Source organism: Apaloderma vittatum, unplaced genomic scaffold (genome assembly GCF_000703405.1).
Source record: "Apaloderma vittatum isolate BGI_N311 unplaced genomic scaffold, ASM70340v1 scaffold6871, whole genome shotgun sequence".
Taxonomy (NCBI): Eukaryota; Metazoa; Chordata; class Aves; order Trogoniformes; family Trogonidae; genus Apaloderma; species Apaloderma vittatum.
Genome location: NW_009698408.1, coordinates 11,053 through 25,240, shown reverse-complemented (window position 1 = coordinate 25,240; position 14,188 = coordinate 11,053). Strand labels below are relative to the sequence as shown.

Genomic DNA, 14,188 nt, shown 5'->3' with positions numbered 1-14,188 from the left:
TTTCTAACCATAATGATTCTGTGATTCTGTGTTTCTGTATCTAGCAATGCTTCCCTCACATTCTGAACTTCTGAACTTCCATTTGAATGATGAGCTAAGATTGTTTCTTTGCAAGGCGCTTCATAGTGGAATAAGGAGTCATGCTTGGGTGCAAGTTGGATGTTGTTAATAAAATGAGCACCTGCTTTTCAGTTTGGAACTAATCTTGAACTTGTGTCGATTGAAATAATTTGATTGTTACTGGGAGACTGATATATTGAAACTGGAGAAATCACTTTTACATTTTCCATTCTTTTCTTACAATTTTTTAAAAAAATGATTGCAGCCTGGGACTGGCGCTAAGTGAAGTTGCTATCAAACAAATGCTTGGGGAACAGCCATTTCCTTGTGATAACGTTGGAGAGAGGCTGACGCAGAAGTCTGTGACGTAATACTATGCAAGTAAACCATTGCCAGTGCTTTGGAAAACCTGTAACTGGGCAAGAACGCTCCGGATTTTGCCTCAAGCTTAACTTTGTCTTGTGGCTATCTCATGCAGGAGTAACTTGCAAGAGTTACACACCAGTTACAAAAAAATTCTCTGACAACCCAGAGGCTATGACACTTTTTATTTTATACTTAACTCCATACAAATCTGCCATAGAACAGATGTCTTTGGAGTTGTCCAAGAAAATTTGCGAACTGTAGTCCTTTGTTCCTTTCTGCAGGATCTTTAAATCTTGTATATCAAGGACATAAATGTGAGTTTGAATAAAAAAGTCGTTTTTCATAAAGTGGGCAGAATTGGTTTGTTGGGCAAGGGCATGGAAAGAGGTAGAGGGGAATGAAATAAAAATGTTAGAAGGAATGAAGAGGGAGACTAGGCAAAAAGTATGAAAACGTAGGTGAACGTGAGCAGAAGATGTGGAGAGAATTATTTAGATTGCGCAGTATAACTTGAACTCATTTCAGTGATCTGTTTAATGAAATAATGTCATGGCAAATCTCAGTTTGACTGAAGCTCATTTTAGATGATCCTTCCTGGATTTCCTCTAAAGCATGAATATTTAATATTTCAAAGGAACTTTCTAGGGAATTCACCATTCAAAGAACTATGGTAGGGAAATTAAAGTCTCCTTGTGCACTGGCAGCTTTCTCAATATACAAGTGTTTCCTCCTGGCTGTATTTTAGTTTCTAGCAGACACCTGCAAGCCTCCTGCATAACAGGATCAGCATGTTTTGGAGTCCGTTAGAAGTCATGGGAGACCAGAAAGGGCATTCTGAGTTAAACATTGTTTTCTAAAATTCTCACTTTGAATTCAGCCTGAAGTAGGTTGCAAAGTGTCTTTTAAGAGACTTTGAAGTGGTAAGCACAGTTCTTTAATAACTGTAAAAGAATTGTGAACAGAAATACTTCATTCATCTTCATTCGCTTGAAATAGTACAAGTGCTTCTGTGTTCAGTACTGTGCTTTTGCTGAAAAGGCTTAACAAAGAACCTGGTGGTTTTTCTTCAAGTTTGATACACTGTTGATGTACCAGGAGTAAAAATGAGCTGTAATGTAAGTCTTTGTGGCACCAAACTTCCTGTTGTCTGAAACTGTACAGCAAATGTTTTGCCCTACTTTTAGCTAAGGAGGTAAGTTTTACAAGATGGGAAGATAGTGATAGGCTCATTACGTAAGAATTTCCAAATTTGCCTTTTTGCTTCCAAGTTGTCATTAATTTTCAAGTGAAATAGCAGGAAAATTTATATAAAGGATTATGTGGCAAGGATTATTAATGTGAAGTGAAACTAAACATTCGTTTTTTGCAAAAAATACCTATATATGTGAGTGTTCACACATAGCATAATGTCCATTGAGGTACAGTTTCTGAAAGTTACGCATTTACTTTCCTTATGTTGTTAAATGAATTTATGTTGTGACTGCATCCTATAGTTGATGACTAATATTTTAAATGTCTTATGGCATGTTGGAGTATAGAGTGATGCACCTATAAAATGAAGAGGGAAAACATGTTTTAAGTGCTTTCAGGAACAACACAATGTTCCATCTTTGCAACAAAACACAGAAACTGACCTAATCAGAATCATAGAATCATTGAGGCTGGAAAAGACTTAAAAGGTCATTGAATCCAACTATTAACTGGTGTTATTTAGCCTGTAGAAAAAGAGACTGAGAGGAGACCTTATTGTTCTCTACAACTCCCTAAAAGGACGTTATAGAGAGGTGGAGATGGTTCTGTTCAACCAAGTAACAAGTGACAGGACGAGAGGAAATGGGCTCAAGTTACACCAAGGGAGGTTTAGATTGGATTTTAGAAAGAATTTATTTACTAAAAGGGTTATCAGGCATTGGAATGGGTTCCCCAGGGCAGTGGCAAAGTCCCCATCCCTGGAGGTATTTAAGAGTCCTGTGGACATAATGCTTAGGTATATTTGAGGACTTGACAGCCTTAGATTAATGGTTTGACTCGATGATCTTAAATGTCTTTTCCAGTCTAGGCAATTCTGTGATTCATAGCACTGCCAGTCATTCCACTAAACAATGTCTCTAAGCACCATGTTTACACACGTTTTAAATACCTCCAGGGATGATGACTCAGCCACTTCTCTGGGTATCCTGTTCCAATGCTTGACAACCCTTTCGGTTCAGAAATTTTTCCTAATACCCTGTCTGAACCTTCTCTGGGGCCATTTCCTCTGGTCCAATTGATTGCTACGTGGGAGAAGAGACTGACCTCTGCCTTCCTGCAACCTGCTTTCAGGTAGTCAATAGAGAGCAACAAAATCTGTGAGCCCTCTTTTCTCTAGGCTAAACAACCCCAGGTCCTGCTGGCCACGCTATTTCTGATACAGGCCCGGATGCTGTTGGCCTTTGTGGCCACCTGGGCACACTGCTAGCTCATGTTCAGCTGGCTGCCAACCAGCACCTTAATTCTACCTTAAGAAGAAAACTGCTGCAGTGGTAGAATCCTAGAATCATGGAACAATTCAGGTTGGAAAAGACCTGTGGGATCATCAAGTCCAACCATTGACCCTACACTACAAGTTCACCCCTAAACCACATCACCCAACACCACATCTGAACGACACTTGAACACATCCAGGGATGGTGACGCAACCCCCTCCCTAGGCAGTCTGTGCCAGGGTCTGACCACTCTTTCCGTGAAGAATTTCTTCCTAATGTCCATCCTAAACTTGCCTTGTTGCAACTTGCAACCATTCCCCTGGTTCTGTCCCTAAATACCTGTGAGAAGAGAGCAGCACCAACCTCTCTGCAATGTCCTTTCAAGTAGTTGTAGAGCATGATGAGATCCCCCCTCAGCCTCCTCTTCGTCAAACTGAACAGACCCAGCTCCCTCAATCACTCCTTGTAAGATCCATTCTCCAGGCCCTTCACCAGCTTTGTTGCCCTCTTCTGCACTTTCTCCAACACCTTGAGATCTCTCTTACACTGAGGTGATCGAAACTGAACACAACACTCATAGAATCATAGGATGGCTTAGGCGGGAAGGGATCTCAGAGATCATTTACTCCACCCTCACTGTCATGGGCAGGGACAACACTTCCAAAAGTTTGGAATGGTGACTCAAACTAACCTCTCAAGCCACCAACCAGCTCGTAAAAGTGACAGAACAGGTTTTCTTAGCAGGACAAGAATCACCTTTTCATCTTGAAGTACTGAGTGCAGATTTTTTTTAAATAGAATTTTCAAGAACATCTGAATTACACTGGAATTTGGGAGCATGACTCCAACTCTGCATTCCTAAGCTAGTGTTAGGTTAACCTCTTCAGGTACTGGTCACAAATGCTGAAGCCTCTACAACACAGCGTTTGAACGGATCTCAGGAGGTCATCTAACCCACATGGTATGATGAGCACTAGTTAAATCATTCCTGTCTAGATAAGACATCCCTGAAATACGAATGTGGTTACTTTGCTCCTGAGATGATTATTGCTATTAACTTTCACCAAGTCCCAGCTGCTGTAGTTGGAGTGCCAGCAGTACTGCTCCTAATAAGCAGATACGAAGTATAAAACCTGTAACATGGTAAAAGGTCAACAATGCCTGCAGTACAGACAATTCTCTTGCCCTTTTGTTTTACAGCTATGTTTACAAGAAGCTGTTGCCTGTTACTTGCACAGAGATAAACCTTTCCCTTCAGTCACATGGAGGGAGCACAGAACTTCAAATTCCTCTACTGTAATAGGGAACAGACATTCTGCTTGCAGAGCAAACGCAAGGAACGTCCTCCTGTAAATTTTACTGTGCAATCCAACAGGATCACAGCAACAGTTCCTGATGATGCTGGTGCAAATGAGGGCCCATGGCTGACATCAAACAAGGCTTTCATGAACCAGTGACTGCAGACTGCACTAAAGCTGATGACAGCACACAGCCACTTTCACTTAGGCCAGGAAACCATCCTCCGGGGAACTGGAAGTGCAGAGCACCATGAACAGCATGGCCAAACAAGAGCTACACCCTGTATTTGGGTGCTGCCAACTGAAAGGGCAGCTTCACCTCCCCTGTGAACTATCAGCTCAGTGCACAGCAGCAGTTTAAAGGAAGTCAAATGTGTCTAGTGTCAGGACGTGGTACAAAACAAGTAGTAATAAAGAGAAAGTATGTTTATAGTCCCACGTGGAATTCTGATCCATCACTCTTTGAAGAGAACCTTTTCATATTGAGAAAGAGAAACAGTAGTGACTAAAGGTTCATTGTGGTCAAAGGTTCATTGTGAAATTGTTCTATTTTAAGTAAATCCTCTTGAAAATAAGCTTAAATGAAGTGAATAGAATGCCCTTCAGGTGCACATAGGACCCACAATAATAACTTCGGCAGAAATTGCTTTAATATTTTTTACATTTGTGCTTGTAATGTTTACATTTTCTTCTGTGTGTGAACAAAATGGTGCTCTTACATTTTCACCTCCAGATTTTTTTGGGGACATAGTCTAGTGCTAGTCTTGTCTTCATCCCCTGTTCTGAAAACAGACTACACTCTTTATATGTGTCATCAGCATTCACCTACAGTCTTGTTTACAGATATATTTATCAGAAGGCTTAAATCAAAACTTCATTTCTACAAGAAAATATCATCTCGATATAGACAATAGATATGTGTCCTGGAGGTTGGGTTTTGTGATTTTCTTTTTTCCCTGAGATTTTCTTAATTTGTTTGTTTGTTTTTGTTTATTTTTCTTCAGGTCAGAATTAGGCCATTCATGAAACCACCTTCTGCCGCAACGGTCTTGTTTCCGTAGCTTGGTGCCAGCATCAGGTTTTCTCTTTTTTAAACAAGTTAGACTGCAGGCCATCCTTACAATATAGCAGAATTACTAAGTTTCACTGCCAAAGATTGTTTTGTACCAGCTTCATAGTCCAAATACCTGAAGCTAAACTGTGCTTCAGCTGTTAACTTTTCTACTACTGCTTCTTGCATTCTGTGTGTTTAACTGCTGTTACCAACTGACCCTCACTACCTTTGTGGCAAAATCGAGGTCCCTAACACAGTGCGTGTGTGCCCTTGGGTGTTTTCTCCAGAAAGAAGCTGTTTGATCATTTATACTTGGCTTGTACAATATGGCCTGGGTAATGAGTGGTTGCTGTTTTTGAGGATTTAAAGCATTTGGAGAAGTTTGTCCAGGTAACCTTTTGTAACAGTAAATGGCTGTTTTAATAATGTTTGTTACTTCCAGAGGTCTTGACATTTTATCAGCTTAGAGATTAATTGCTTTTATTGTGAGAAACTGGCTCATTATGGTCTTGCTGCAGGAAGATAATGTAACTTTCTAGATGTGAAAAAAATTTCGACACCCACAGCACTTTTAAGAAAAATATTTTACAAGGAAATATAAAATAATGAATACGTTTTTAATTAATGATTCTTTGTTCATGGATCCTCTCACCTATTTTTTTCTTTCTGTTTTTCTCCCCTCTCCTTAGATCCAGGATATGAACATTTTAAGATAGCAGAAAAGTCCCATGGTAATTGGATCAAACTGTATTTAGAGGGCAATAACTCAGAAATACTCTTAAATCTTGGCAAAAAGGTCCTGAAGCAATATTTGGAGGCACTGAAGGCTCTGAGTTCTTCATTAAGCAAACAAGTGGCACAATATGACATGTATTCAATGATGGTGGGGACTGTGATCATTCTGGAGGTATGAAAATACATATTTTTGTGAAAAAGCTAAATGCACAGAGATAGAGGTTTCTGGCTTTTGACTACTTAGTATATACCCTTATTGATCTTTAGAATCACTGAGGACCTAACTCTTGGAGTTGGCTGGCTTTCTGTTTGGATGAGGTTAATACTCTTTTAACATGTAACTTGCCCTCTAAAATTATTCAAGAGAGCTTTTGATATAAGCTACTTGTATTTATGTATACTGAGCTACTAGGTGCAGTAAACATGTGGATGTGCTACAAGTTAAATTACTCCTATGTTAATTAGCCTTCTACTTTTTAAGTAGCCTTACTGCATTTAAAAAAAGAAAAAAGGTCAGACAGCTAAGTTCCTACATGTTCCCCTTTATCTAACAGTGCTCAGAGCAGACAATACCTTGTGTGGCAATTTTCATGATTTCAAGAATTGTTCTTTGTACTGATAGGTGAAGACCTGAAATAAACACTTGCTGTAGGGTGCTAGGTTGCCACTTCCTATCTCATGTAGGAATGAAGATAAGATATCCTGTCTGGAATTTTAAGTGGTCCTCTGCATTTGTTAGTGCTGGAGAATATCCTCTATGGTAATGGTTTGAGAACCATGCTGAACAGATACCATGCCTGGACACCAAACGTTTATATATAGAAGCTTGCACTGACCTTTTAGATGACAGGAGTGTTAATTTTTAAGAATAAACATTGATCCCTAGGGTGGAAACATCTGGCATAATTTACTCCTTGTGTATGGGTGGTGCTGTACAAGGCTGTAATTGGTGTAGCACTGTGCCTGTTCAGTGCCTTGGATGGGTAACAGTGCATTAGCAGCTGTTTATTAATTGAGTCTCCTATGTCCTGGTAGAGCTTTATGCCTCATCTCATATGCACTGGTCTCTGTGGATAGAGTACATCTGAAATGGCTTTCTGGTAGACTGCTCAGTGAGGGCTATGATTTTGCTGACCACAGGAATGTGTGCCTTTGGGAGATGAGATGTTAGGTTCTGTTGCCACTCTACAGACAGCAAAGCTGGAGGTGGACAAAACTCAGAAGAAAGCTGAAGTGCTTGTATTTCTTTTTTGTACCTTTGCTCTGGGAAGCTATGCATTCAAGCTCTTGACAGTTCCTTTGGACCTGAAACTTCTTTTTTTTCTCCTGAAAAAACCATTGTAGGTGCTTGCTGTTACTACAAAAGAGTTCTTGGGTGTTTTACTCAGTTGTCCTTCATCAAAAGAAGCATGCAGCTATTAACCATGAAAATTTTGTTTAAGAAGAGCTTGCTCAGCATTACTCTAAAACTTGCTGAAAAACTGCTGGAGTTTTTTGTTTTCTCCGGTGCAGTATTCAAGAAATTACCTTCCTTTCAAAATCTTTTTGTCTTCATAGGTATTTTCCACCCTCACTGAATAAATAAGAGTAGGGAATCTCGCAGGTGACTTCAAACTACACCTTGCTATAAATGCTGTGTGTCTGGTATTTCAGAAGAGGAGAGTACCTCTGGGCCATGAATTGATAACAGTGCATTTTCTAAAATTAAATTTGTAGATGGCTACAATTTGAGCATTTCCCTATCATGAGTGCTATCTTTGTTTTAATTGTAATGGATGTGTTAAAAGGTATGAGTGAAGCCAATCTGTACTGTGAAACCTCATGTTTTCGTAACCAAGTGAACCACATGAAGTAGAATGTGAAAACAAAGGAAGACTACTGCAATGCATTGGGGTTTTTTCAGTCTGCTTTTATTGTACCGCACTATATTGTGGGGAAAATTTTCACAGGTGACAGTGAAAAATCACAGGCTTGCAGTGGTCTGATTTTTATCTTAATATGTTTTAATCTTGCCCTAGCACAAGCTGGTTGAACTCAGTCTAGTCCTAGCTCAGTATGTGCATCTTGGGAAGTAGTTTAGTATGTGGCTGAATTTTCCCTTGTAAAGGTTTGTACATGATAGCAGAAATTACTCATGATATTACTCATCTCCACTACTACAGTTACCTGAGAATTCTGCCTGGTTTGCGTGCAGATTAGAGCAAAGAGAAAGTAAAACCAATAAATAAAATTAAGATGGTGAGAGGTACGAAAAATAAGTACTGTGAAAATTCATAAGCTTGAAATGCAGCATACACTTGTGCATCGTATGAAGACTTTTCCTGGTCTGTGAAGCTATTTAACTCAGCAGGATCTCTGTATATGTGTATCTCACACATTGGGAGATAAATTGCTTTGTCAGCATGTGCATGTAACTTTAGACATTTACAGCTGAGAAATAATGGGTCAAATCTGTTCACTTAGGAACTATTTTGGTATAGAGAGTTAAAGCTCTTACTTTTGCAGGGAACGAAGATCATGCACATGATCAGTTACCTCGGGTGAGGAGACATATGATAATTTAATAAACTCTGGTACCTTGTGTGCCCAAACTCTTAATAAATGAAAACGCAATCTTTGGTTCTCCCATCTATATGGTAGTACCTCACTGGGGACAAAAAATCCAACACAGTGTTTCACAGGTTTTTTTTGGTGTGAAGTATATGTAGTAGCAGAGTGACATGGATTACAACAGTACAATTTTTTTCTGTGAATTCTCATTGTGTGTTTGAGTTAACGTCATTTCTTTTAAATGTTAATTCTCTGTTTTATTTCAAGGTTCTGCTGTTGCTTTTGCTCAGTGTTCCAAAAGCCCTGAGCAGCCGGGCAGAATTTGAAGTGCCCCTTTCCCCCCTACTGTTCTCTCTGCTGTTTTACTTGATGTGTCTCACGCTGTGTGCAGTTCACGTCATTGTCTGCACATCGACAGAAAGTTTGTGCTATTTCTGCAGTATGTCCTGGTTAACAGCAGTTGGAGTGATGATGCTGATTTCTGCACTCATGTGCGGTATTCTATCTGCCATTGCAAAGATCTTTGAGAATTCCAGAATTCCACCACAGGTGAGAGCATGTATTAATTACAGTTCAAAATGTTCTGCTCTTTATGACATACTATCAGATAAAGTTTTATAAAAGTTTTCTCTGTGTGTACTTAAGTAAATTGTTATTTTTAATATAATTTACATAATTTAAAATTGTAATTGAAATGTGGTGTGTTCACTGTAGCATGATACTGATTGCTGTAATGAAGGTCACAGAAGTGCTTATTTTCACATTACATTAGTGGAAATTATTTTGCAGTTGATTTTATGAGATCAGAAACAGTTATTCTCTATACGAATTTTATGCTGTTACACAGTGATGTTTCGCTATTGTAATTAAAGCAAGATGTATGATACTTTGCGGCAACAAGCACCAGTAATGATCTGTCGTTTCCCAAATACCACAGACATTAATACTCTAAGACTAATCAGAGAAGACTTTGACAGTACCCTTTCCTATGCTGTTATTCTTAATGCTTTTTTAGAAATAATTTTGAAACTGTAACAGAGGGACCAAAATTAATCTATCATTTGTAAGTTCATTATTTTAATTTTTTTTAAATTTAAGAAATTGAGTTTGTTTATAATCTTTGGAATGCTCAGAAATGTTCTTGGTTGTGCAAGTAGTTACTTTCTGTAAAATATCTGGTGAGGGTTATTGTTGTATTGAATAGAATTCAGGTAGTTGCAAGGAAGTAGAATTTGCAGCGTCTTAACTCTTCTTTCACTGTGAAACTTAGTATGCCAAGAACTGTCACACCATAAAAACAGCTTCCACCTGTTGGGGTTTTTTTTTTTTTGATGCTTATTAGTCATATGTTTCAAAAGTCTCTGAAATTCAGGAACTTCAATGCACGTAGTGCTCTATGTAATGGTGCAGCCTCTGTGTAGTAGAGTCCTTTGTCAATCTGGTTTACTTTGAATTTTAGTACCTTTTTTAAGTGTGTGAATGCGTTGCTTTAATGGTATGATGACATATTCCTTTAGTCTTAAAAGAAAACTGTATGACATAGAGAAACATTTGATAACTTCTATATTTCAAATAATTTAGAAAATTCACTATCATGAGTGGAAATTAATGTTGTATTTTGTGATTCCAGAGCTTAATTATAAATTTAATTTCCTATAGATAAGACTCCTATTTTTTATTATTCAAACTTATATCAGTTTATAATTTTGGTTTTGTGATTTCTGAATTTGTGTTTTTCCTTCTTGGAGATGCTGCATTTATGAGAGAAGTCTTGGACTAAAAGTAATGCTCATCCTCTCTTGAATGCAACTTTTCCCCTGCTTCTTTTCTTCAGTGTACTGAGAGTAATTAAAAAGGGACTTGTTGATAGAACATGGTTGTTCCATTCTTGTGTTTTTATTTATTGGCCAGATAAGATTTAGGTGTCCTTGTTGATCATTTAGATAGCCTGAAATAGAGTAACAAGTTAGCTGACAATAATTGATGAAATCAAGGGAAGAACTTTCATCTCAAATATAGCTGCTAACGGAACAGTCTTTACAAGCTTAAATAACAGTTTGCTTTTGATACCGGAAATTTTTATGTCAAAGTAATGTTAATATTTTGCTGTCAAAGCTAGTTATGCTTGCGTGAGTTTTGTTTTAAAGGCAAATAAAAGAAGAGGGTGAAATCAATGGAAGTGGAGAAATCGTCTTAATGAAGTCCAGTACAGTTATCACTGTTGGTACTTTGGGGTGTGTTGGTCTTTAAATGGACTCAGTTCACTTCTGCCATTTCTGAGTTGTTTTGCTTGAGGGTCTTTATTAGCTTTCTCTCTTTTATTGTAAAGGAGGTTGAAATTATTCTTAGAAAAATAAAATAATATGGGCTTGAAATAATACTAATGATCCAGTGTATTCTGAGGAAACTACGTTTACTTCCTGTGCAAATGATAAACACAGCTATGGAAGACAAGCTCATTTTTCATCTTAATTGTTCCCAAGTTTCTTAATTTCAGCAAACAGTAAGAACTTGAAAATTAAGATTGTCTATATGTGCATAAAATTTACTGATTTGAAGAATCAAGAATTCAAACTCAATAGCCAGTGAGACTATTAAGCAGATACTCTTTCTTGCAGTGCTGGAAGACAAACAAGAATACTTCCACAATGTGTATTCACCCTGGCTTTGTCTTCATTCTGGTTATATGCATTCACTAAATACATATTTATTACGTTTCTATACAAAAATTGTTGTGTCTCCTGCTGTTCTAGGAACTATTTACATAATCATCTCGCTTTCCATTCTACTGTCTTTATTGCAGTCGGCTGTTAGTTGTTATTTTGTCCTGTCTTGCTGGTCGGTGAATGCCTTTGGCGGTTGTTTACTTCATCACTGCTCCTCCTCTTCTGTGCTTTCCGTGACCTTCTCCATTGCTTGACAGATTTGCCGGTCAGAACTGGCTGCAGTTAGCTGCAGGCCATAAGGTTCTGCCTTGAAGGAGGTGTTCCCCTTCCAGTTACAAGTTATCTATCCAGTTGCTACATTCACATTGCTAAGCTCAGCTAGTTTTATTACAGCAGCTGTATTAAAGTTTGTCTTTGTTCTTTCTTTCATTACAGATGTTCCACTTCAATAGAATTGGGAGCAATTACAACCGATTATAGCTTTCTCCTCCAGGTTGATAGTCTCAAAGCAATTCAGCCTGTCTGTGATGAGAAATCTTGCTGATATGGCTAACAATAAGTTAATTCCTTGTGCCACCTACTACTGGAAGAGTGGTTCTAAAGTGACTTTATATGACCCAGAAAAAATGCTTTTGTTCTAGGTCAAAGACTGGATTGTAGGAAGATGCTGCTATTTCTTGGCTATTATTAAATGTAGAATAGGGTGGTACCAGGTGTTGGCTGACAGGTAGAAGCTCTGCTGTTTTGGTTTGGCCTGAGTCTTAAGGTTTCATTCCCATCTGTTCTTGGCACATTCTCATCCTTGTTGTTGAGAAACAGCTGCTGGTGTGAACGACTTCCTGCAGGTGGCTTATGTATTGCTAAGACAGCTGCTCTGTCAGTGATCACAGCAGCAATTGCAAACCGTCTCCTGATACTCAAATCTTGAGTTGGGTGAAAAGGGTTTTCTTATGAAAGGAATTAATTGCTTTCTCCCTGATGGAGGAAAATAATTCCTGAAGGAACACATGGAAAGAAGCACCCATATAATCCATGCTATTCTGCTTTTGGAATGAATCTTTCTGAGGAACTTTAGAGGAGGAAGTGCCATTTCCATACCCATGGTCTGTTGGCCGTTTCTGATTATTTTAGTTAGGCAGCTGTGCCTCGGGAGCATGGACGGAAGTGAGTGTGAGAAGTCTTTATCTATCCCTTCTGTTTCAGTTGTCTTCCTTCATGACCCCTGCTTTCTTTGTACCTCTGCCTTTGAGGACAAACTGAGCAAAACCTCCCCTCCAGCTCCCTACATTCTGCATATGAGAGACCACTGCAGCTGGAGTTTTTTCTCTGATTGATGTTCCAATCTTCTATTGCCTGAAGAAGGATGTTTCAGCAGCAGCTTTTCTTTTTTCCCTCTTTGGTACCAATTCTGAGACCATCTGGAATTCAAGAAGTGGAAGAAAAATCCTTTCACAAGTGAAATTTGGTGTCACTGGCAATTACAATTTTGTCAATTTAGGACAAGTGTCACATAGTGTCTCTTGGACATTAAGATGCTTATTTTCATGTCACCTTTGAAAATAGCTTCTTTGGGCTGTAATGAAACAGTTATCGATTCAAGCATTTCCTGTTTGAGCTAGAAAGGTTGGGGAATATCTGAAATAGGTGCATACATGTTTTCGGGAGTTTTCTCTACCTCAGGACATAGCAGCAGATGATCAAATAATCTGCTTCAAGTTCATCATAATACATGAATGCGGAGGTTTTCATCAATGTTTTCCAGAAGGTTTGTGAGTTTGTTTTTCGAAGGCTAGGACAGGTAGAAATAATACTGGATTCTTCATCCCAGGTATGTGGGCAGCTGAAGTATGTCTTAGGAAGCGTAGATGATAGTCCTTGTGTTGGAGGCAGACATGACTTTTTATCCAGACCTGTACAAATCTGGTTTTTTCATCCCATCTTCAGTCCTTTTCTGTAGGTGACTGGATTACATCTCATCTCATCAGATAGGCTGTGCTGTCTCTGTTTAGTTCCAAAGCAAGCTTGAAATATTTTGTAGATTTAGTTAGTGTGTACATCCATTCCAGGCAAGTATAAAAGCAGTGACCTGGATTTCATTTATGGTTTTATCAGTCTCAGGGCTGTTACAGAATGATATGATAGTAGTTTCTCAGGTGGCTGCTTATACAAAGATAGAGCCTGGCGCGTGTGAAAGGTGCAGTGGATAATCTGGTGTTGCTTGCAGTATGGATGTGAGAGGTTGTTTACTGGTAACCGGGGCATAAACACTGTAATTCACAAACTTTCATGCCCCACCTTCCATCCTCTTTTCCGATAGAATCCCTAGACTTTGAGGAAGAAACTGATTGTCTGTATGTTCTGTGTGTTGATCTTCAAAGACCTTCTGTTTGAGTTAGTAGTATTACTTATGCTAAAATATCGTTTGAATCCAAGTGTCTGTGGCCTGTGCATCTCCACAGTGCGAATCTGTGTGTGGGCTCCACTTGTGAAAGAGCTCTGAAGCCCCACTCTTCTGTTGTCATGGGTAGAATCCTGAATCAGGGTCATGCCAGTTAAAAAAGTTAGAAGTCTTTTCTAAGCTCAGTCTATATGATAAAAAGTAATTAAGATAAGCTCTCCTGTTAATGGCTTCAGAGTGTTTTTCTTCAGATTGTTTCTGTTCACATCTAAAGATGTCTCTGAAGTGCTTCTCATTTGTAATGCTTTTTTTTTTTCCCACTGTGACTGAATATAGAAACTGATTACCACGTTCATGAATTTTCTGAAGACCAGTGCAGGCAGTGTTAGCATCTGCTTCCTAACGGTTATTTATAGGTTCTGATTACTATGTTTCTAGAAGCACCAGTCCCTTCTTTTAATGACACTTCAGGCTTTAAATAGTTCTGCAGCCATTTACGAATTCCAGAAAATCGTCAAAAATTTCAACTTCTTATTTGTAGCTCAAATCTAATTGATTGGTGTTTAACCAAGTATGGTATTTACTACTAGTAGTTG

General features: G+C 38.6%; 1 protein-coding gene across 1 annotated transcript in view; it reads left to right on the top strand.

The window, feature by feature from the left end:
- Positions 1-5,932: 5,932 nt before the first annotated feature.
- LOC104280365 (GPI ethanolamine phosphate transferase 2-like) overlaps positions 5,933-14,188 on the top strand; it is a gene marked incomplete at both ends in the record, with an annotated part of 12,443 nt that continues 4,187 nt past the window's right edge. Inside the window, 2 exons of the mRNA XM_009877992.1 lie at positions 5,933-6,150; positions 8,796-9,077. Of these exons, the coding sequence (XP_009876294.1) occupies positions 5,933-6,150; positions 8,796-9,077 (500 nt within the window). The remainder of the gene's footprint in view (positions 6,151-8,795; positions 9,078-14,188) is intronic.